At 44.9% G+C, this 22,604-nt stretch overlaps 1 protein-coding gene across 1 annotated transcript; it reads left to right on the top strand.

Moving 5' to 3' along the window:
* Positions 1 to 239: 239 nt before the first annotated feature.
* On the top strand, positions 240 to 21,508 carry LOC117365513 (T-box-containing protein TBX6L-like; the record flags this gene model as incomplete). Its single annotated transcript, XM_033955994.1, has 9 exons — positions 240 to 400; positions 3,118 to 3,220; positions 3,774 to 3,938; positions 5,090 to 5,236; positions 15,175 to 15,245; positions 15,426 to 15,510; positions 20,584 to 20,609; positions 20,845 to 21,018; positions 21,124 to 21,508. Coding segments are annotated over 9 exons (1,317 nt in total), but the record flags the coding sequence as incomplete, so codon positions are not given.
* Between the last annotated feature and the right edge of the window lie 1,096 nt (positions 21,509 to 22,604).

Here is a 22,604-nt window from a genome sequence, read left to right as displayed (position 1 = left end):
CTTTTCTTATATAAAGATTGTATTTTTCCTTTCATTGACCTATTGTACTGGTTTGTCATGTCCCTCCGTTATTTGTAAGTATCTATTTTATGTTTTAACTGTACCATTATTGAATTTTTATTCACTTAGTAAACCCAGATAAGTGATTTTATCAAATTTTATTAAACTTGAAACTTGAACCATTTTTACAATTTTCATGTTCCTTCTCCTCTCTCTCTCTCTGTCTCGCTTCCTTTGTTTTTGTGTTGATAGATGTGAAGACTCCATATGATGTTTCTTCATCCTCTAATGTAGAACCTACCTATCTCCAGAGCTCTGTCACTGTCACCCTGGAGGATCTACCTCTCTGGACAAAGTTCCACCTTGTAGGAACAGAAATGATCATCACCAAATCTGGCAGGTGAGAGAGGAGAGCACTTCCAGTGACACTACATAAATGTCTGGATGCAAACCATAAAACACTGTTGTCTACATAGGAGCCAACTTTTCAAAATAATTGAGGTGCTCTAGCTCCACCTCAGACCCCACCCAAGCTCTGCACCTGTCCCTGACAAAGCTCCACCCCAGATCCTGCCCCCATAAATAATAATACTAATTGTAATGCCATTTTTTCCATTTGTTTTTCATATATACACACAATATGATCTTATTAATAATACATAATGGTTAACCACAAAATTAAACTACACAAAGCACACTGTAGAGTGCTTCTCAAAATTCATTCCTACCAGAACACCTGGCCTTGGTCACACATGCAGAACACAGATAAATGCTATGCAAATACAAGACCACAAACTAAAAGTTCTAACATATACAAATGAAATCCTAAGATACCAGATACCAGTACAACAGAGAAATAAAAACAAATGCATTTCTTCCTGAACAGTGCAAAATATAGACAGCAGATGTAAATTCCCCAAACTGCCATATTTCAATCACTAAATTGAAAATAAAGTCATTTTTCCTACCTTTGTTGCCTGGTGATTTTATTATTTTTTTTTAATCATCTTTTCTTAGTCTCTGGCTGAACTTCCTTCTGTCTGTGCTCTTAACTGCATTTCCAGGACCATCTTATCTGTTTGTTGTTTTTCTCTCCTTTTTCACTTTCTGCCCTACATCCATCTTTGGTATTAACTTTTAAATTCAACTTTCTTCAATTTTTCTGCTTCCTTTTCAAATCTATCTCCTGTTCCATGTCTTCCCTTCCCATCTATCCACATGCACCATCTCCTCCCTCTTTCTGTCTTTCCCTTCTCCTTCCCTCTACCCGTGTATACCATCGCCTTCCTCTTTTTTTCTCCGTTATTCCCATCTTTTCTTAAAAAGCATTTCTTGCATCTCTCTTCCCTTCTCATCCCTTTGCACCATCTCTTCCCTCTCTCTCACCTTCCTCTCCATCTCTGTGCAGCATCTCCTTCCTCTCTCTCCCCCGCTGGTAGTCTGATATCTTTCTCTTCTCCTTTCCACAGTCTGATATCTTTCTTCCCTCCTTCCCCTATGTGGTCTTGCATCTCCCTGTCCTTCTCTTTCCCCTCTCACCTACCTCTCTCTCCGCCTTCCCTTCTCTGATCTGGCATCTCTCTCTCCTTCATTCTCCCTCCAGTTATCTAACATTTCTCTCCTTTCCTTTCTCCCTTTTTGTGTTCTTCTCTCCTCCCTTCTCCTCCTCCTCCCTACCATAGTCTAACATTTCTGCCCTCCCCTTCCTTTCTCTTCCCTCCCCCAGAGGTCTGGCATCTCTTTTTTTTCCCTCTCCATCCTCGCAGTCCAGGATTTCTCTAATGACCACCCCCCATGAGATCCCCCAGCAGAATCTCTATGCTCCTCTCCTCCACGGGATCCAATAAGGCAGCTACTCTTGCACTCTTTGGGCTGCCAGTGGTATGAGTAAAGTAAACACATTGCCTTCAGTAGCCCAGAAGCTTTCCCTCTGCTACTGCCCCTAAGTGGGGCAGAAAGCAATAGCAGAGGGAAAGGTTCCAAGCCATGGAAAGTAGCATGTTTATTTCACTCATGCTGTTGGCAACCCAATGAGTGAAAGAGCAGCTTCAGCGATGGATCCCACCATTCCCAGATCCACCATCTCTCCTTTTCTCTTCTGAACTACCCTTTCATCCGGTATCTCTCTCCCTCCTTCCCCACCACCCCAGAGTGTACACTCTCTCCCTTTCTCTTCCCAACTATCCTCCTATCTAGTATCTCTATACCCTCTATCTCCACATCACCCCTTGGGTCCAACTTCAATCCCTTTATTTTCTCTCCTTCCATCCCATTATCCACTATCTCTCCCTCTCCTCTGTTTCCAGGCCCATTATTTCTTTCTTTTCACCTCCCCCCCTCAGTTTAACATATTCCCCTATCTTTGAAACTCCTCCCCTGTGTACTTCAAGAAGATCCTTTAGACTTTAGGGAAAACAGGGCAGTTGCCCTCAGTCCCACAGCTTTAGGGACTGCCCCCAAAGGCAGCATGTTTTCCCCTTGTTTCTGCCCTCAACCAGTGTCCCCCCGTCTTCTAGCTCTAACTTTAAAAAGTAATTACGGCCTGCAGAGGATCACCAGTGCTACAGCAATTCTAACAGGCTGCCTGTGGCCTCCACTGCATGTTCCCTCTGCTGCGGTCCTGCCCCACCTCTGATGTAATGTCCTATTTCAGTATGGGATGGACCACGGCAGAGGGAATGTGCAGTGGAGGCCGCGGGTAGCCTGTTAGAATTGCTGTAACACCAATGATCTTCTGCAGGCCGCAATTACTTTTTAAAGTTGGAGTGGGAAGGCCAGGGGGACACCGGCCAAGGCTGAAGACAAGAGGGAAGCATGCCGGCCATAGGCAACATGCGTCTGTGGTCACGTGAGGTCGCCAAAATATTGGGGGTGCTTGGGCACCAACAACACCCGCAGGACTGGCGCTTATGGTTGTTTATAGAGTATTCCATCTTAGTAAATTGAGGCAATCTAAGGAACGGCTGGAAAACTGTCAGAATTAGCAACCAGCATGACTTAAATTCCTTACTCTCCTTACTTTAAGCACTAGAATTAATTGTGAGATTGAGAGCAAGATCCAGAATCTGTATGTACCTGCTCCTCCCTCATCCAGACTTTGTGTTTTGTATAATCCAGACGGATGTTCCCACAGTGCAAGATCAAGCTATCAGGTCTCCTTCCCTATGCTCAATACATCCTGCTTCTGGACTTCACGCTGATAGACAACTTCAGGTACAAGGTAAGAGATATGAAGTGCAACCAGAGAACATGAGTGGGTCCCAGCATTCCTCCCTCTATAGAAATACAGTGCCCCATCTCTGCAGAACATGACACTACTTTCCTGTTGCTCCATTTCCTCCTGTTTGGGAAATGTTTCCAGAAACCAGAGGCCACCATAATTGGGGTTTTCTGTGGCAGGGAGAGGTAATTTTCTACCCATGATAAGGTATTATTTTATTTATATTGATGTTGCACTTTATTTATTTATTGGTATTTTATTGTATCTACTACAATATATTTTTATCATATTGATTTTATTAGTTGTTCTTGTTGAATTAATTTGTTATGTTTTGATAAAGTGGTATATCAAGGAAATAAAATATAAACTACTAAGAAGGTTGCCTTTACCATGTATAAGGACAGATGGTCAGAGGACTACAGCCATGTGAAAGAGGAGAGGAGAAGGACAGGCTCATTTTTAACAGTATAGGATGCCTATAGTGCCTTTCAGCACTATAGAAATGATAAATAGTAGTAGTAGTAGTAGTGATCTGTTTGTCTCCCTGCTCCAGTGGAATAAGAATCAATGGGAAGTGGCTGGAAAAGCAGAACCACAGCCCCCCTGCCGCACCTACATTCACCCAGACTCCCCAGCCCCTGGAAATCACTGGATGAAGGAACCCGTCTCATTCCAGAAGCTCAAACTCACTAACAACACTTTGGACCAGCATGGCCATGTAAGTGGTACAGTGTGAGAAATGGGGTAATGGGGAGAAATGTAGGGAATTCCCCTCAGAACCCTAGTGGGATGTGGGAGGAAAATGTCCCTCTCAAATCTCTGAATACTTTCCCTTCTCTTGGAGGTTTTCTTTTCTAATAATTTCTTGATCATTTTCTTCTTGCCTTTTTTAAAAAAAAATTTCTAGTACCTGAAGCAATTTTTGCAAAACCACCACAGAATATTGGCTAATCATTTCTGAAGTGATATCAGATACACGTGTAGCATTGTACAAGTCCCCTCAGTGTAGAGTTCACAATACAAGGCTTCAGAAAACACAATAAATATGGTTCAAATTACTAGAAAGAATATGGCTTTGAAATTTAAAAATAAACCTGGTAAGGTGTGTTTTATGCAGATCTTGAACACAGCTAGAGAAAAAACAAGACACACAAACTCAAGAAGGCTGTTCCAGGTATTCGGTACAGCACGGTGTAAGTATAGGGCTGGAGCAGGCAATGGAGGAGAAAGACATACATTTTAGCAGCTTGCCCAATGAACAGAGATTACAAAGAAGGGAGTGAAAGTGACATAGTAACATAGTAGATGACGGCAGATAAAGACCCGAATGGTCCATCCAGTCTGCCCAACCTGAGTCAATTTAAATTTTTTCTTCTTAGCTATTTCTGGGCAAGAATCCAAAGCTCTACCTGGTACTGTGTTTGGGTTCCAACTGCTGAAATCTCCATTAAAACCTACTCCAGCCCATCTAAACCATCCTAGTCATTGAAAGCCCTCTCCAGCCCATCCTCCCCTAAACGGCCATATACAGACACAGATCATGCAAGTCTGCCCAGTACTGGCCTTAGTTCAATATTTAATATTATTTTCTGATTCTAGATCCTCTGTGTTCATCCCATGCTTCTTTGAACTCAATCACCGTTTTCCTCTCCACAAGGAGAGGTAGTGAGGGGCAGCACAATTATTATTTACATTGTAGAAGTTGCTTGGCTGAATTATGAATAAATTTTTTATAGATGGTTCAGTGTGAGAACAGAAATCAGCTGAAGAACATGGAAGATTTAAAGGAAACCCAAGTGCTACTAGGATGATACCATATTCATAAAGAAAATCTAATACTGAATATGATCTCTCTCTCTCTGACACTAGATCATTCTGCATTCCATGCATCGCTATAAACCACGCTTCCATGTGATACAGGCTGAGGACCTGTTCAGTGTGCGCTGGAGCATCTTCCAGATGTTTAGCTTCCCTGAGACTGCCTTCACATCTGTTACTGCCTACCAGAATGAGAAGGTGAGATGCCCCCGCACAACATTGTGAGAAGACCAGGCTCCTCAGCTAGTAACATAGGGGCAAGCGTCACCTTGTGAAAGTCAGAAGGATAAGCCCAGGCTTCTAGTCTCTCAAGCAAATCATATGATGGCCATAGCATTGTGAGGTCCTAGGAAAAGCTAAGAGCAGAACTGAAGCTTCTGAAGATCAACTTTCTCAATAGTGTCTGGGGAAAGGTCACAGTGAAACTGTCAGGGCAGTCTCATGACCACAAGAATATAATTCAATGTTCTTAGTAGGTTACAGAAGAAAATAGAGGGCAAGGTAACAGTAACACTAGTCTTATAAGCCTAGAACACCAGATAATGTATCTGACCCTTCTTGGTTGTGCTTTATAGTCTTGGAGGGGTAGCAGATAGAATAATCATTTTCTCATACCCTTCTTTCATTTATTCAGAAGCTTATACACACTTGTACTGAGGGTGGTTGGGTGGGGAGGAATAAATTATTTGCCTTTAAGGACTCTGGGGATGATGCAGAATGCTATGCAGTAGAGGTACACACTGATGGCTTCTACCTCATAATTCATGAAAAAATATATACTATGGCTAAACAATAATCAAAGAGCATGCACATTAATACTGCATTAAAATGTGGCAGGAATCCACATCGCAGAATGTCCCCTTCCAGTCAGTGCATGAGTGATGATTGACCCACACATTGACAAGTAGAGTGAAGTTTTAAGGTGTTTTTTTTAAAGCAAGCAAGCCATGGCTAGTTTCTTTAGATGGGTCCATCGTTTGATATTGTATCACACATTGCAACACTTTGGGATGCCAAACTCTTCAGATAAGCAACCTTTTATGTTTTTGTTCTTTCGTGAACATAGAGTGATTTCGAGGAGATTGATTTATTGTACAGTTTATCTGCTCTCATATCGAGGGCGATCCCAACTGTTGATGGGAACGCAACATAGTAAATGACAGCAGATAAAGACCTGAACGGTCCATCCAGTCTGCGATGATGGTTCCCTTCAATAAGTGCTATACCAAAATAATAACAAATACCACTTTCAGAGAGGATGCATCCAGAATATACTCTCTTATAATTCTAGCTGCTCAGGAAAAGGCCTCAGAATAGGAGCCTACGCGCAGTCCTATCATAGACTGAAACATCAGCGTAGCTGCTCCTTGCTCCAATCATCGGCCAAAAAACCTGAGGTTTTGTACAATTCACTTTAAATATTTTTTAATTATATATAGTTTTAAACTCATGGGTACATCTCTCTAATAATTTGAGAAAGAATTTGACAACTGAATACTTATCTCAGCGTTGTCATTGCTATTTCATATATTGCCTGTTTACTGCCAATAAGTTGCCTCCCTTCAATAAGTGGTCATATTATTATATATGACCTGGGTGGTGGAACACTGAGCACTATGCATTAATATAATTTGTATAAGTAGTAACACTAAAACAACAACAACAACTTAATTCTTCTATACCGCCATAGTCAGACAACTTCTAGGCAGTTCACACCAAAGAGAGCTGGACAATCAGCGAATTACAATGTACACATTATAAGATTGTAAGATTATAAGAGTACAACATATTACACACGAATAGATATAATACAATTGTTAGAATTTAGTGTAGCTTCTGTTTAGGAGATAAATCTATCGAACAATGCAGTTTTAATTTCTTTCCTTAAGTCAGCCTAGTTCCATTAATGTAGTTGCCTATCCATGATTGCCGTTTACTTGCTTGATACATGAGAGTTCTGTCTAAGAAGGATTTGTATTTACAGCCAGTAATGCTTGGGTATGCAAAAAGATTACAATTTCTGGTTGTCCTTGTTGGACTATATAGCACAAAATGAGATAGAAGATAAGTGGGAGCTAGTCCCTAGACCAGTTTGAAACAAACACAAGCAAAACTTGAACATTATTCGTGCCTCTATAGTCAACCAGTGTTGCAACTTGTAGTAGGGACTAACATGGTCGTTTTTTTCAATCCAAATATCAAGCGGACAGCCGTGTTTTGAACTGTTCTTAATTTGCCCAGATAAATGCTATTGCAGTAGTCCAAGGTAGTTAATACCTTAAACTGCACCAATAGTCTAAATGATAAAGGGTCAAAATAATTTTTTTTTTTGTATAAACTTTTTATTCACAAAAGTTGAAAATACACATAGAACAACGAGAGCACCAACATTTTCTCATTATATAATTCCAATACAAATACAAGGTAATCCCCCAACAAAGGACCCTAGACAACAGTGAGAGTCCAGGCCTGTATTCTGATAGCCTGGAGCCCTCCAGATCCAAACTAAAAGCAACCCACCCATCCACCCCAACCCAAAATCCCCCACCCCCAAAACCCCACCCTCAACCCACTGGCAATACGGGGACTACTGGCTTCCGCAAGCGATTGACCACCTGGCTCTTTATCATAGGGGGCAAAGTATCCAAATAGGAGGCCCAAATGGACAGAAAAAGCTTGCTCCAAGATCCAGAAAACCGAGCGGACATAGACTCCCAGACCATTAAAAGATGAAATTTATTGCGCCAATACCAGATGGTGGGTGGGGAGTCCTGAACCCAATGATTAAGAATACATTTCTTCCCCACAATATAGCCCTTACGAATAAGCAAGCTGTCGCCCGCAGAAAGTCCTCCCAAATAGCCATCCGCCAAAAAAATAGTCCCTTCAACCGATGAGGGGAGCTGATAACCCACCAAAGATTCCAAAAAACAGCGGACCTCCATCCAAAAGGCAGAAATAGAGGCACATAACCACACCCCATGTGCCAAAGAGTTAGCAACCCGGTGACATTTCAGTCAAATAGCCGTGGGGGCACACCCGAAATAAAAGGCCCGCTGCTGAGAGACATAACCCCGATGGAGAACCCGAAAGTGACATTCCTGGAGCTCGGCGCTCTGCACCACCCGAGGAATCTGGCGCACCAAAGGAGCCAAGGACGCCACCCGCAGGCGACATCCCAGGTCCCGAGCCCATGATGTCAAAAGCCGCTGGTAATCCCGCCGAGGCTGCAAAGCCACCAATCTACGATGATATTGAGAAATAGAAAGCCAATCCCACTGAGCATCAAAGAAAAATTCGCGTAAAGTGACCGCAAAAGACTGAGTCAAAGAGTCTCTGGACAAAGAGGCTACATAATGAGAAAGCTGCATATAAGCAAAATGATCTGTCGTACCCAAGGACCAAGACGCCTGGAGAGTCAAAAAAGGAACCGCGCTACCATCCGTCTATAGAAACTGCTCCAAAGAGCGGAGCCCCTTCCTCGCCCAACGTTTGAAAACCACATTTTCCTGTCCCGGACTAAATGCCGCATTGCCCACTATGGGCAGCATAGAAACATAGAAATAGACGGCAGATAAGGGCCCACGGCCCATCTAGTCTGCCCACCTTAATGTCCCTCCCCTACCTTTGCCCTGTGAATAGATCCCATGTGCCGATCCCATTTGGCCTTAAAATCAGGCACGCTGCTGGCCTCAATCACCTGTAGTGGAAGACTATTCCAGCGATCAACCACTTTTTCGGTGAAAAAGAATTTCCTGGTGTCACCTCGTAGTTTCCCGCCCCTGATTTTCAACGGATGCCCTCTTGTTGTCGTGGGACCCTTGAAAAAGAAGATATCTTCCTCCGCCTCGATGCGGCCCGTAAGATACTTGAACGTCTCGATCATGTCCCCCCTCTCTCTGCGCTCCTCGAGCGAGTATAGCTGTAATTTGTCAAGCCGTTTTTCGTATGGTAGATCCTTGAGTCCCGAGACCATCCAGAACAGAACTAAACTAAAAGGCGAATGACCCCATAACTGAGAGACACATCTCCAAGCCCTACGGAGCGGCTCCACCAAGCAACTCCGGGCCCCAGGACCCAACCGCGCCTTCCCATCCCAATGCAAAAGATAAGGCAGAGCCCACGGAAAGAAATAATCAACCTCCAACTCCCGATCAGTATACTGAGAGCTATGAAAAAGCCAGTCCCGGACATGCCGAAGCAAGCAAGCCAAATTATACAAACGAATCGAGGGAAGACCCAAACCTCCCAGTGCCCAGGACCCTTGAAGAAAAGAACGATGCATTTTACCTTTCTTGCCCCCCCAGCAAAATGAGATCACCAGTCTCTGAAGACCCAGGAGATCCTTTTTCAAAAGAAACAGAGGAAGCGTTTGCAAGACATATAACCATTTAGGGAAGATAATCATGCGAAAAAGATGAACACGGCCCATCAATGAAAGAGGAAGATTCAACCAGCGCCGCAAGAGCCCCTTAGTCTCCAGCAACAAACGCTCAACATTCAAACGGTACAACGCTGAGACATCCATGGACAACAAAATACCAAGGTACCGAAAAGAGTGATCCGCCCAACGCAAAGGAAAATCTGGTCCCCAATCCACCCGCAAAGAGTCCGGAAACTCCAAAACCTCAGACTTCTGCTGATTTAAACGAAAACCAGAAAAATCCCCATACTCGCGAAAACACTCCAAGAGTGCAGGGAGGGAGGCCCGAGGATCCGTCAAATAGACCAAGAGGTCATCGGCAAAAGCCGCCAGTTTAAAATGATGAGCCCCCACTACCATTCCCATGATATCCGGGTTACCCTGAACATCCCGAATGAGAGGATCCAGGGTCAAGATAAATAACAGAAGCGAAAGGGGGCAACCCTGGCGAGTACCCCTACAAATTGGGAAGGGATCTGAAAGAGTATCATTGGCCCACACACGGGCCACCGGGTCTGCATAAAGAGTCCGCACCGCCTGAATAAACCAAGGGCCTAGACCATACACTCGCAGGACCTCAAACAAAAAGCCCCAATCCACCTGATCAAAGGCCTTCTCGGCGTCAAAGCTGATTATCAAAGAAGGCACCTGATCCTGTGCAGTCCGCTCCAAAGCCCCCAAAATACGGCGTACATTTTTAGCAATCGCGCGGCCCTTCACAAAGCCAACCTGCTGATCGGAGATAAGACTCGGGAATACCAAGGCAAGACAGGTAGCCAAAACTTTAGCGAAAAGCTTTGCCTCAAAGTTCAACAAAGAAATCGGTCTGTACGACTCGGGTCTATTCGGATCCTTCCCAGGTTTCAACAGAACAATAAGCTGAGCTACATTCAAGTGGCGAGGAAGCTCCCCCAATCCGACCACCTCATTAAACACCGACGCCAACAAAGGCGCCACCTCAGCTCGCAAAATCTTATAAAACTCACTACGTAGCCCATCCGGGCCAGGAGACTTACCCAGTGCGCTAGCCTGGATCTCCCGCTCAATCTCCTCTGCTGTAAACTCAGCCTCCAACTGCGCCTGAAAGGAAGCTGAAAGAGTCGGGAGATCCCGACCAGCTAAATATACCGCCCCATCTAGCGGAGGATCGGAGGGAGCAGAATACAGGTGCTCAAAAAAATCCCGCAAAACCCTATTAATATCCCCATCAGTATGCACTATCTCCGAGTTCCGCGTCTGAAGAGAAGCAATACGCGTGCTACCCCGCTGCTGTCGAACTAACTTTGCAAGAAGTTTACTACTCTTATTCGCAAAACGATAAAGATGAAACCTATAATGCTCCATAGACCGACAAGCATGTTGGTGTAACAACGAATTAAGCGAACACTGGGCCTCCAGCAATTGAGCCCTATCCGGGAGTGCCCGGGTACTGCCATAATGTCGACGGAGAGAAGAAACCAGTCTCTCCAGCCGGAGCAGCTCTCGCTGGCGCACTTTACGCTGAAAACTAGCGTAAGAAATAATCTCACCCCGAAGGACCGCCTTTGCCGTTTCCCAAGCTAACGAAGGAGTACCAAAATGAGCCCCATTAGTATCCTGAAAAGAACGCCACCGGGCTATCAGATGTTCATGAAATTTGCTATCACGATAAAGATAGCTAGGAAAACGCCAACCACGAGGGGTCCCCAGCGTCCGGGATAACTGCCAGACCAACGCCACCCACGCATGATCAGAGACCTCTATAGGTCCCAGCATAGAATCCACGATCTCCGAAAACAAAGAGCGGGAACAAAGAATATAGTCTATACGGGATAAAGAAGCATGTGCCCGAGAAACGTGAGTAAAATCCTTCTCCAGAGGATGCAAGACTCTCCAGGCGTCCACCAAGTCAAGGGAGGCACAAAGAATTGCAATTCCAGTGGTAGATTTCCGAGATTCCCTCCCCACCCCAGACGATCGATCCCACCACCAGGGGAACATCTCCATAGACCGACAAAAGATCCGCTAAATGATGAAAAAACCCCACGCCCGGGCTATTGGGAGCATAAAGGTTGCAAAGAATATAAGGTTTAGAGTTCAAACTAACCGAGGCAATCACATACCTACCCTCCAGGTCCCGAAGGACATCCCGTACCACCAAATGAAGATGTTTACCCCCAGAATAGCCACCCCAGCCTTTTTTCCCAACGCAGGGGATTCCAAGACGTCCCCCACCCACCAGGTTCGCAGCTTGGCATGCTCCGCAGCTGTCAAATGCGTTTCCTGCAGAAAGGCCACGTCCGCCCGGCCCCTCCGAAGCTGTCGAAGCACCTTCTGTCGCTTTATTGGGGAATGAATGCCCCCCACATTCCAAGATAATAGCTTAAGGGACATAAAAATGAAACAAAAACACCCAACAATGAATCAAAAAATTCAAAAGCCTAGGAAGAGGCGTCCCAGCAAGCCCCCCTCCTAAGGCCACAGCCCTGCGGAAGCCAGTGCCAGCCGTCACCTTGGAACGAGAAAAACAACTCTCCCCACCCCCCTTCCCCTCCCCCCCAAAACCCACCCACCACCTCCCTCCACCAAACCAATCCAAACCCCCAAACCCAACCAGCCTACTCCTACCCCACCAGTCCCCTCCCACCCCCATCTCCCCCATCCCTTCCGGTCCCCAAAGGAAACCAATCACTTCAGATGCCCCCTCCCCAGAAACCCCCCCAAAATAGCAAAAAGGACTAGGCAGACCCCAAAGAGCAAAACATACAGAATTAGAACCCATACCACAAACTCCAGACAGCATATAATACCACAATGTCCCAGGAAGGGCCCCCCGACCCAAAAGAACCAAAGCCCCGAACCCATCCACCCCAAAATGTCCCTCAAAAATGCAAACCAAGAACCCCAAAACATGAGCTCAACAAGAACCCAAAACCCCCACTCCAATACCCCTCCTCCCCTCCTTGTCCAACGCAACAGACAAACAAACAACCACTCGTCCCCAATCTCGCACCTCACCCCAGTCATCAAGCTCAACCACGCCCGCTCCAGAAGGTGAACCAAGACCCCGGCCACCATAATCAGCCCGGGCCGTTCAGGAGTAGAAAAAGACCCTGGACCCCTTCAATAAACAGGAAAGCCCCACAAAACCAAAATAATAACAAAAAAAAAAACCACTGTTACAGCTTAAAGCACTAGCGCTGAGCAGCTCCACAGTCAAAGATTGAGCCGGACCAGTCCATCCAAGGGCCTAACAGAAATCCAATGAGGAGTCCAGGGTTGTAGTCAAGCCAGAAGAAAGAGTATCTCCGGAGACAGGCATCCATCAAATTGTCCAGGGGCACTGCGACAGCTGAAAGCAAAAGAGCTGAGCAGCACCACCGTCAAAGACAGAGCCGCACAAATCCATCCAAGGTCCTAACAGAAATCCAATGAGGAGACCAGGGTTGAAGCCAAGCCAGAAGAAAGAGTATCTCCGAAGACAGGCATCCCTCAAGCCGGACCAGCAGTAGAGGAGATCACACCAGCAGCACTAGTAGAAGGCAGGTCCACATTCCACGCCTCCAACATGTTCTGCGCCTCCGCTACGGTAGAGCAGAACTGAGTAGTGCCATTGTGATGAACCCGCAACCGCGCGGGGTAGAGGAGGGCGAAGCGAACATGGCGGGCCGCCAAGGTAGAACACACCGGACCAAATGCACGCCGTTGCTGAGCCACTTTTGTAGTATAGTCCTGAAAACAGAGCACCCTGCCATTCTGATAGGTGAGAGAGCGCTAGCCCCGCGCCGCCTGAAGAATAGACTGTTTATGAGCGTAGTTCAAAATCTTCGCTATTACTACCCGCGGCCGGGCCTGATGAGTAGAACGGAGGCCCAGGCGATGCGCGCTCTCGATACGGAGAGGACCGAGATCAGCAGGAAAGATGACGGAGGCAGCTAGCCAAGCTTCCAACGCACCCCTCAAGTCCCACTCCGCCACAGCCTCTGGAAAACCGATAAAATGCAAATTGGACTGGCGAGATCTATTTTCCAGGTCCTCAATGCAATCCTCGAGGGCAGAGATAAGGCGCTGGTGTCGAGTCTGGTCGTCCTCCACGTGCTGCAGCCGATCCTCTACATCACTCACCCGCTGCCGGAACGCCGCCACCTCCTGGCCCATAGCGTCCAACGAGGCTTGGACCACAGCCAGCTTATGATCCAGAGGCAGAAGCTTTTGTTCCAATATGAGCTCCATCGCCGCCGTGACTCCTGCTGTAATTTCAGCGATCCAAGCCGGCCCCCCCGTAGCGGCTCCAGGACTCGGCGGCGCCGCCATTTTAAGTTCTCCCGGCTTGCCGCGGTCCTTTTCCTTGCGGGCCAATTTCAACGACATGCCCCTGTAAAATCGGCCCGGAACTCGCCCACAAGATCCGGAGGGGTGGAGGTGCCGGGGGGCCCAGTCCAAAGGCTCAAAAGCCGAAAAGTTCCCGAAGAGAGAGGGAAAATTGCGAAGGGCAGCGGGAGAGACACAGGCTAGTGTCCGTCCCGCTGTATGGCATCACGTGATCTCGGGTCAAAGTAATTTTTAATGGTCCTTAATTTCCACAGTGCAAAAAAGCACTTCTTCACCACTATATTTGTGTGTTCGACCATAGTCAGATGTGTGTCTAGTGTGACTCCTAATATTTTTATAGTTTTTGAAATCGGGTTATTATGATCTTTTAGATGTAACAATGTTCTAGTAATTTTATCCCTAAAAATCAAGTAATTTTATCTTTAAAACACCTTAGTGTGTACATTTTACAATCATGAAATAAGTTAAGCAGCATTGTAGTTATTATAGTTTCTGTATGTGGCAGACTAACCCCATTTGGAGCTAGGGATGCTACTAGACACCAGAGATCTTTTTTAAATATTTGGGGGTGGGGTGGTGCCACTAGACACCAGAAATTTTCTTTTCTTTTTATTGTAGCAGGGAAGGACGTGGGGCTACTAGACTATGGGCCTATGCAGAAACTGGCCCCAGCTTGCTTTTTTTAACGTCACTCTTACTCGTCAGTGAGTGAGTCAATCATACACTGACAGGACTGGGATGTTATGCAATGAGCTGTTTAAATGTTGGGAGAGGGGGTTGTGGACACTGCTGGATCAGCTATCTTGTCAGGGCTACCTGTTGGGGAGGGGGATTGGATTGGATCATTTCAGGGGGTTCGCTTGGCAACCATGGAAACTACCTTGTTGGGGTGGGTGGGCTGGTTGGGTCATTTCATGTCAGATTTCAAGAACAGATGGGATGCTCATGTCGGATCTCTACGAGGGAAAAGGTCATCAGAGAGTGATTAACTAGGGGGGGGTGGGTCAATGAAGTAGGCAGACTCGATGGGCCTTGGCCCATTTCTGCCGTCACTTTCTATGTTTCTATGTAAGGCTATGCTGAAAACTACAGGTTTAGTTAGGTACTCTTGTATGCTACCTCAGACCTGATGGAATATTTCTGGTGTTGTGCTCGCCTAGTAGACAATGCAGGGCTCACTGCTTCTTTGAATTGCTGCAGATTGGCTAAAAGCCTCTTTATCAGACATTATAGTGTACTGATGTCTACTGCGCGAGAAAACATCAGCTCTGCAACCCTTTCTGCAATCTGTAGTTTGTAACGAGCATGTAGATCACTCGTGGTAGCATTCTATAATGGCCCCTCTGTCCACTCGCACTATCAGTGAAATTGGTTTTTACTTGTTTTTTTGTTTTTTTTTAAGATTACAAAACTCAAGATTGACAATAACCCCTTTGCCAAAGGATTCCGAGACCATAGCAGGAACAGTCGAAGGTAGGAAAGGGAGGGGAGGAAGTTTTGCAGACAGGAGAAGTGAGTGAGTGTGTGTGTGTGGGGGGGGGGGGGGGGGGGGGAGGGGTTGCAAAATTTGAAGGCAGGAGAGAGAAGGGGGGAGCAACAGTTCAAAGCATGCTCTTGATTTTATTGCTAAACATATGCTGCTTAATTTTACAGAGAGAGCAGTGGCAAGAGCAGACAGCTGAGCCCAGGAAAAAGAAAGAAGAGGGTGAAAATGGAAGAGGCCGAATGCGGCTCAGATGCTGCTGCAGCAACAGGTACCGAGAGCAGGGAGGAAAGAGAGGCAAAGCCTACGGCTGTCCTGAGAAAGCAAGCAAAAAGCTCAGACTCCTACATCCTTCCCCCTCTCCTATGAACTGCATGTGAGCATAGGGTTGCCCAGGAAAAACGGTACAAATTGAAGTATTTCCCATGAATTTCATTGTGCTTGATCAGAAAATAATTTTTAAAATATTATTTAAAGCCCATCCTGGGGTCCCTCAAAGCCACTGATTACAAGCTGTAATTTGTTCTGTTATTTTAATTTTTAATTCCTTGATATTGTTTCTATTTCTTTTATATAAACCGTTATGACCTTTTGAAGTATGAACAATATACAAATAAAATTTGTATTGTATTGTATAAACATTTGCAGTCCTTTTACTAAGGTGCGTTAATCAATTTAGTGCATGCTAAGGCGCCCATAGAATATAATGGGCACCTTAGCATTTAGTGCGCGCTAAATCGGTTAGCACGCCTTAGTAAAAGGACCCTTTTGTTTTTCTTAAAATGTACTATTATTTTTGCTTAATGGAGCACATTTCTTGGTATTATAGCTATAACTTTTATGTTTTCACACTCAGCAATGATACATTGATAAAGACATTTGAAGTCAAGGCGATTTTATTGAAAAAGAACAATAAATCAGTACAGAAATAATACTAGAGTCTCCAATATACTTATTATAACAGGTGGGGATGGATTCCTTAGAATTTCACTAGTACAATGTTACAACCAAAAAAAAGAATAGGAAAACATTCTCTTGTCGTCAAATAATGATATAAAGATATTTTATGCAAAAAATCTAGAAGTATTTTTATTTATTTATATACCGCATACTACTATGCAGTTTCCACACCACATACATAAAATCTTGTTTCCCTCCAATTATCACATCTAAACAACATTGTTAATCGTCCCTGTTATAATAGGAATAGAGCACAAATTCAATCAATTCAGAAATACAAGCAAGCTTTGAATCATATGTTGATATCAGAAAAATTCTATAAGGCGATTATCAAGTGAAATATACCTTAGCATAAAAAGGCATTGGCAAATAATTGAGTTTTCAGCATTTTCTTAAAATTCATCCTCCTCATACAAAACCGCAGGACAGGCAAGGCATACCATAGTTCTACGCCAGCTACAGATATCATTGATGTTCCGATCCTAGCATGCATAGTCGACATTCTACCCTCCAAACTTAATTTCATCCCATTTACGTCTCTAAGCTCTCTTCTCGGTTTATAGATTTGGAAGAATTCATGTAAGATCTTTGGGGAAGCATGATGCAGTGTCTGATGTATAATCGCAACAATCTTAAACTGAACTCTTTGTTACATAGGTAACCACGTACACTTTAGTTTAGTCATCTACCAATGGAATTCCAAACACTCAAACATTCAATGTTTTCTTGAGATAGGATAAAGCCTGCAATGCTGTTCAACTCCATACAGCAAGCTCTTATGCTGCACTCAGACTCAGTGCAGTGTGCGGCCTTGTTGCAAGGAGTTGAACAACATTGTAGGCTTTATCCTGACTATCTCAAGAAGACATTGAACGCTTGAGTGTTTGGAATGCCATTGGTAGATGACTAAACTAAAGTGTACGTGTTTAGCTGTTAGCGAAGTATGTTAAATTTCTGTTGTTTTCCACAATAAAGTGCAGATATTGAAAGTTCATTTAAAATACTGCTAGATTTTTTGCATAAAATGTTGTCTTTCTTTTACCCCCTCCTTTACTCATAGAATTCCTATGAGCATTGGAACAGTTACCGCCACTTCCAGCATTAAAATCCACACTACACATTAGTAAAGGAGGGGGTAAAAGAGAGACAACATTTTATGCAAAAAATCTAGCAGTATTTTAAATGAACTTTCAATGTATGCACGTAGCACGGGTTTTAGCGCCAATAGTGGTGGTAACTGTTCCGACGCTCATAGAATTCCTATGAGCATTGGAGCAGTTACTACCACTGTTGGCGCTAAAACCCGTGCTACGTGTTAGTAAAGGAGGGGGGTTAATTATTATTTGATGGCATGAGAATGTTTTCCCATTCTTTTGTGGTTGTAACACTGTATTAGTGGGGTTGTTAGGAATCCAACCCTATTTGTTATACACAGTCAAGCCACATTATTACGACTACTGTCTACCTCTGACATCAGGGACGTACAGCCAGTGGTACTGCACACAGACTTCGTGGGTATATAAGGTGGGATGTTAACAAGTTGCTAATATAGCAACCATGGCTATCATGGGGAAAAATGAGTGATTTATCAGACATTGAAAAAAGGCATGATCAACAGCTACCGGGCCAAGGGCAGCAGCATTTCAGAAATGGCAGAGTTTGTGAACTGTTCATGGGCTGCTGTGGTTATAGTGTACCATGAGTGGACGAATGGAACCTTTTTGATGACCCAGCATGGTAACTTTGGGGCAACATGAGCCATTGATGTATGAGGTGAATGTCAGCTGCGCAGGTTGGTGTGGTCCAATTGGTACATGGAGAAACTCACTGTCCAAATGAACTAGGGGGCTTCCAGATGTGTGTGCAGCAAACCCTGTTGTGAATAGGGCTCCAAACTGCATCAATACTCATGAGGGTTCATCGCAAAAAAATGGCTGCATTTTGCACAAGAGTACCGACATTAGACTTGCACCAACTGACAGAGGGTTGCCTTCTCCAATGAGTCACATTTTGAGCTCCATTGAATGGATAGACGTTGGCATGTCAGGTATGAAACTGCCGAGAACAAACACCCAGCAACCATTGTTGGATGTACACAAGCTAGTGGTGGCAGCATTAAGGTCCAGGTCTCTTGATACTTCTGGAAGGCACTCTCAGCTGATATGGGTATCTCTCTATCCTTGCCGATCAAGTACACCCATACATGTTGATGGTCTTCTCTATGGCCAATGGATCTTTCAATAGTACAATGCAACATATAAGACCACCAGAATTGTTTGTGAGTGGTTCGCAGAGCATGACCAAGACTTCTAGCTACTTCCCTGGCCTCTGAATTCCCCAGACCTTAACCCAATCAAACATGTTTTACGACTGGATCTACCACCATGCAACTATCAGCAACTGTCAGATGCATTGCATGGCTCCAAATACCTCTAGCATCTTACTGAGCCACTCCCATAGCATCTGGCTGCAATCCACACTGCCAGAGGTGGTTATTCTGGATATTATCAGGTGGTCATAATGATGTGACTCGACCGTGTAATAAGCATATTGGAAACCCTAGTGTTATTTCTGTACTGATTTATTGTTCTTTTTCAATAAAACAGACTTAACATAAAATGTCTTTTTATCTATATAATAAAACCGTAGGCGGCGCATGCGCAGTCTTATCAGCGTGCTTCCATGATCCGTATGTCCGTGGCCGCCAAGACTGCAGCATGCCCCGCGCTTACTACGGCCCCACGCGCAGCTCAGTTCGGCACGGCGGTTTCCCCAGATAGGGGAAGTCGAAAAACTCACTCCCGACGCGCAGCTGAGTTCGGCACGGCGATTTCCCCGGTTTCCCCAGATAGGGGAAGCCGAACTGCTCACTCCCGTCTCAGCGGCCTGCACATCGACGATTCAACTCCCTCCCCCCCCCCCCCCGGGGCTGCCTAAAGAAACAAAGTTTCACGGTGCTTGGCCCGCCAAACAATTCCTGCTGTTGCCGAAATTTGCCCCACCGTTCCTTCCCTTCCTCCATCAGGTCAGTTCAACTCCGCCTATGTTAAAAGGAGCTGCTTTGAAATTGGAGCCCTGCCGCCACCGTAACACGTTCCTCTCTGCCAAGGCAGAGGGGAAAGTGCTACGGCAGTGGCAGGCCTCCGATTTCGACGTGGCTCCTTTTAACATTGGTGGATTCACTGCACCTGATGGAGGGAGGGAAAGAAAGTTGGTTGTGCGGCGCGGGAAGGGGGCGGCAAGGGACTAAGTTGGCCGGTAGTGCTGTTTTTCCATGAAGGAGGAACACGTGAAAAGAAAACAAAATAAAGAAAACGTTGGCCCCCGCCGAAGAAGTGGAATGTGGAGGAGGGGCGCGAGGAGCCGGAGAGCTGTATGTAAGTGTGTGCGCGCGCGTGTGTATAGCCAAGGAGGAAGTGCAGCAGGAGCAAGGAGGTGGGGAGAGTGGATTTCCCCTACTTGGATGTCAGTAAAAGCTTTGGTCCTGTGATCCTCACTCTTTTCCTGGGGCTACTGCTGGACAGAGGGGGAGCAGGACATAAAGGAGAAGAGCTACTGCTGGACAGGGGGAGGAGGGAATGGGAGGGGTGCTGCTGGACAGGGGGAGATAAAAGGAGAAGGGCTACTGCTATATGGGGGGAGCAGGGAAAGGGGGAGAGGTGTTGCTGGACAGGGAGGAGGTAAAAATAAGGGAGAAGGGCTGCTAGCACCCGTTAATGTAACGGGCTAAACAACTAGTCAATGTATAATTGCTGAGTGTGAAAACATAAAAATTATAGCTATAATATCAAGAAATTTGCTCCATTAAGAAAAAAAAAATAGCAAATGTTAAATAAAGTGGAGCTTTATGTAATCGGTGGCTTTGAGGTCCCCAGGATGGGCAATTAAAAAAAAATTAAAAATTATTTTCTGATCAAGTGCAATCAAATTAATGGGGAAAACTTCCATTTGCACATTTTTTCCAACTTTAGTTTTTTCTGTAGGACCCTAATGTGAGCAGCTCCTAGTACTTTACCCATCCTTTGCTTTGCACTGTCAGAAATTACTTTAGATGAAACGGGGATCCGGTTTGATTCATGTATTGTGTATAATGCCATTTGTGGCATCACAATTAACAAAGTCAAATCCAAATCAAATATTTTGTCTGAATTAGCATTTGAACCTCTTGGTGACTTGCTGCTCCTGGAATTTCAAGAAAATTGCAAAGAGCATGTTAAAGAAATTTAAACACCAAAAATCTTTTCTACTATTCTGTATCTATGAGATAAATGCTGAGTAAATTAGGTCCAGAGTGATACTAGAGGAAATATTTTTAGTGACAGGGACAGGGAGGGCACAGCATTCTTTTAATGAATAAGTATAGAGGAGGATACGGGATTTAGCAAAGATGAAAACAAATTAAGCTAAAAAGACAAATTTTTGCTGTAACTGATAACCTTTTGAATCTAAACACCAGATATGTTTACATTTTTTCTGAGATGTCAGAGTGAACATTCCATTCACGCGAATGCTTCACCTATCTTGGCTTCCCCCCTTCTCCCCCACAGTTCTTTTTTTTTTTTTTTTTTTTTGCATGTTCATCTCCTCTCTTCCCACCCTGGTTATCCTACTGAGCAGATTTCCCACTATTGTAGAAGTGAAAGAGGAGACCCATCCTGTTCCAGTGGCTGAATATCCATGTTGGAGCACAGACCAGGATGGAAACCACCAAATCCATTCAGTAACTCCCAGAGTCATAGGACAGAAGGAGGTCATCACCACAGAGCAGCTGGTTTCAACCTCCACATCATGCCCCATATACAGGTGAGTCTCGCAGGTACTTACATGAAGCCAACGCTGGTCCTTTGCCAGAGCTGACCAAGGTGCAATGTCTTAGACTTGATGCCTGTCTCTGCCTTCTAGACACAGGTTCCATGAGGCAGGCAGTACACAGCAAGTGTCCACTGAAGACCTTTCTGCTAGTGAATGCCGGGAGCCACTGCACCCATCAGATGTTGTCATGGCGTCTGAACAAGAGGCAAAGGCTTCATTGGAAGGTTTCTCTTGCCTGGCTGCAACTCCTTCACCTCAAGACATCATCACCATGACAGGGCAACGGGGTCTGAGATATAACCCGTATGGTGTAGACCAAAACCGACCCCAGTGGGTGGCCTCAACCCAGCACCAATACAGAGCAGTGGGATATTCTCCTGCCTTCTCTAGGGACTTTAATACGCAAGGGTCATCAGGACATGCCCCTGGGAATCTTACTGAATGGAGTCAATACCCACTCTTCCCATATTCCTGCTGGTAACCCATGGATTCAAGCTCCATGAAAACATTTTAGCTATAGTTAAGTTTCCTATTTTCTCTGATTCTGATTTGCGCTACTGGCTCTCATGGTGGCTAGAAACACTACGTGATCATCAATAACTGTCAAGTTCATGAAGTCTGCCTAGCCCAGCCTTTCTCAACTTCTCATTTTAGTCTGATAGCAAGTCCTCACGGCAAGGGCCTACTCTTCACTACAGGCTGCCTTTAACAGAAAAAAAGGGAATTGATATAGAAGGCAAGACCCTGCAATAGCCAGAAGCCAACAGACACTAGACTTTTTGGATGGCAGCCTGGAATGTTTCTACATACTTGCGATGTCATACCCTGGATCTGATCTTGGGCTCAGTACATGTGGTAAATCTGGGCTAAAGATTTTTCAACTTAGGCCATTTCCAGGTGAGACCATTTGATGGGGTTTATTTTCTTTTTGGCTGAAGAAGCTAAAAAGGGATTATGAGTCAGTAGGAGGGTGGAAGTCAAGAAATTAATTGATAGATGGATGAAACTAGATTTTTATTCCACTTCGCCAGATCACCTACTTTCAGAATGGGAAAATAAAGCAGAAAATATTTTGGATGCCATTACACCTAAAGAGTTGGCTAAAATAGTTGGTACTGAGAAATCCTCTTGCTATTCTCCAGAATTAAAATCAGTGAAGAAAAATGTGCAAAGATTGAGTAATCCTGGAGGATTTCCCCTTCTGAGAATAGGAAAAGTAAGAGACAGACTATGCCTAAAAATAGCAATGTATATTTATTTATTTTTATACCACTTATAACCTAAGTGGTTTACATTCAGGTACTCAAGCAGATTTTCCCTATATGTTCTGATGGGTTTACACTCTATCTAATGTACCTGGGGCAATGGGGAATGAAGTGACTTGCCCAGAGTCACAAAGAGCAGCATGGGATTTGAACCCACAACCTCAGGGTACTAAGGCTGTAGCGCTAACCACTGCACTACATGTTCAGTAGACAGTGGGCAGTGATTTTTTTTAATGCTGACCGTTACCGGCTAACTTAGCTCTGGATTTTCAGTGCTAGGGAATGTGTGGGCATTGCACCGGCACTGAATGG

Source organism: Geotrypetes seraphini, chromosome 8 (genome assembly GCF_902459505.1).
Source record: "Geotrypetes seraphini chromosome 8, aGeoSer1.1, whole genome shotgun sequence".
In the NCBI taxonomy this organism is placed as follows: Eukaryota; Metazoa; Chordata; class Amphibia; order Gymnophiona; family Dermophiidae; genus Geotrypetes; species Geotrypetes seraphini.
This window is presented reverse-complemented; position numbering and strand designations above follow the sequence as displayed.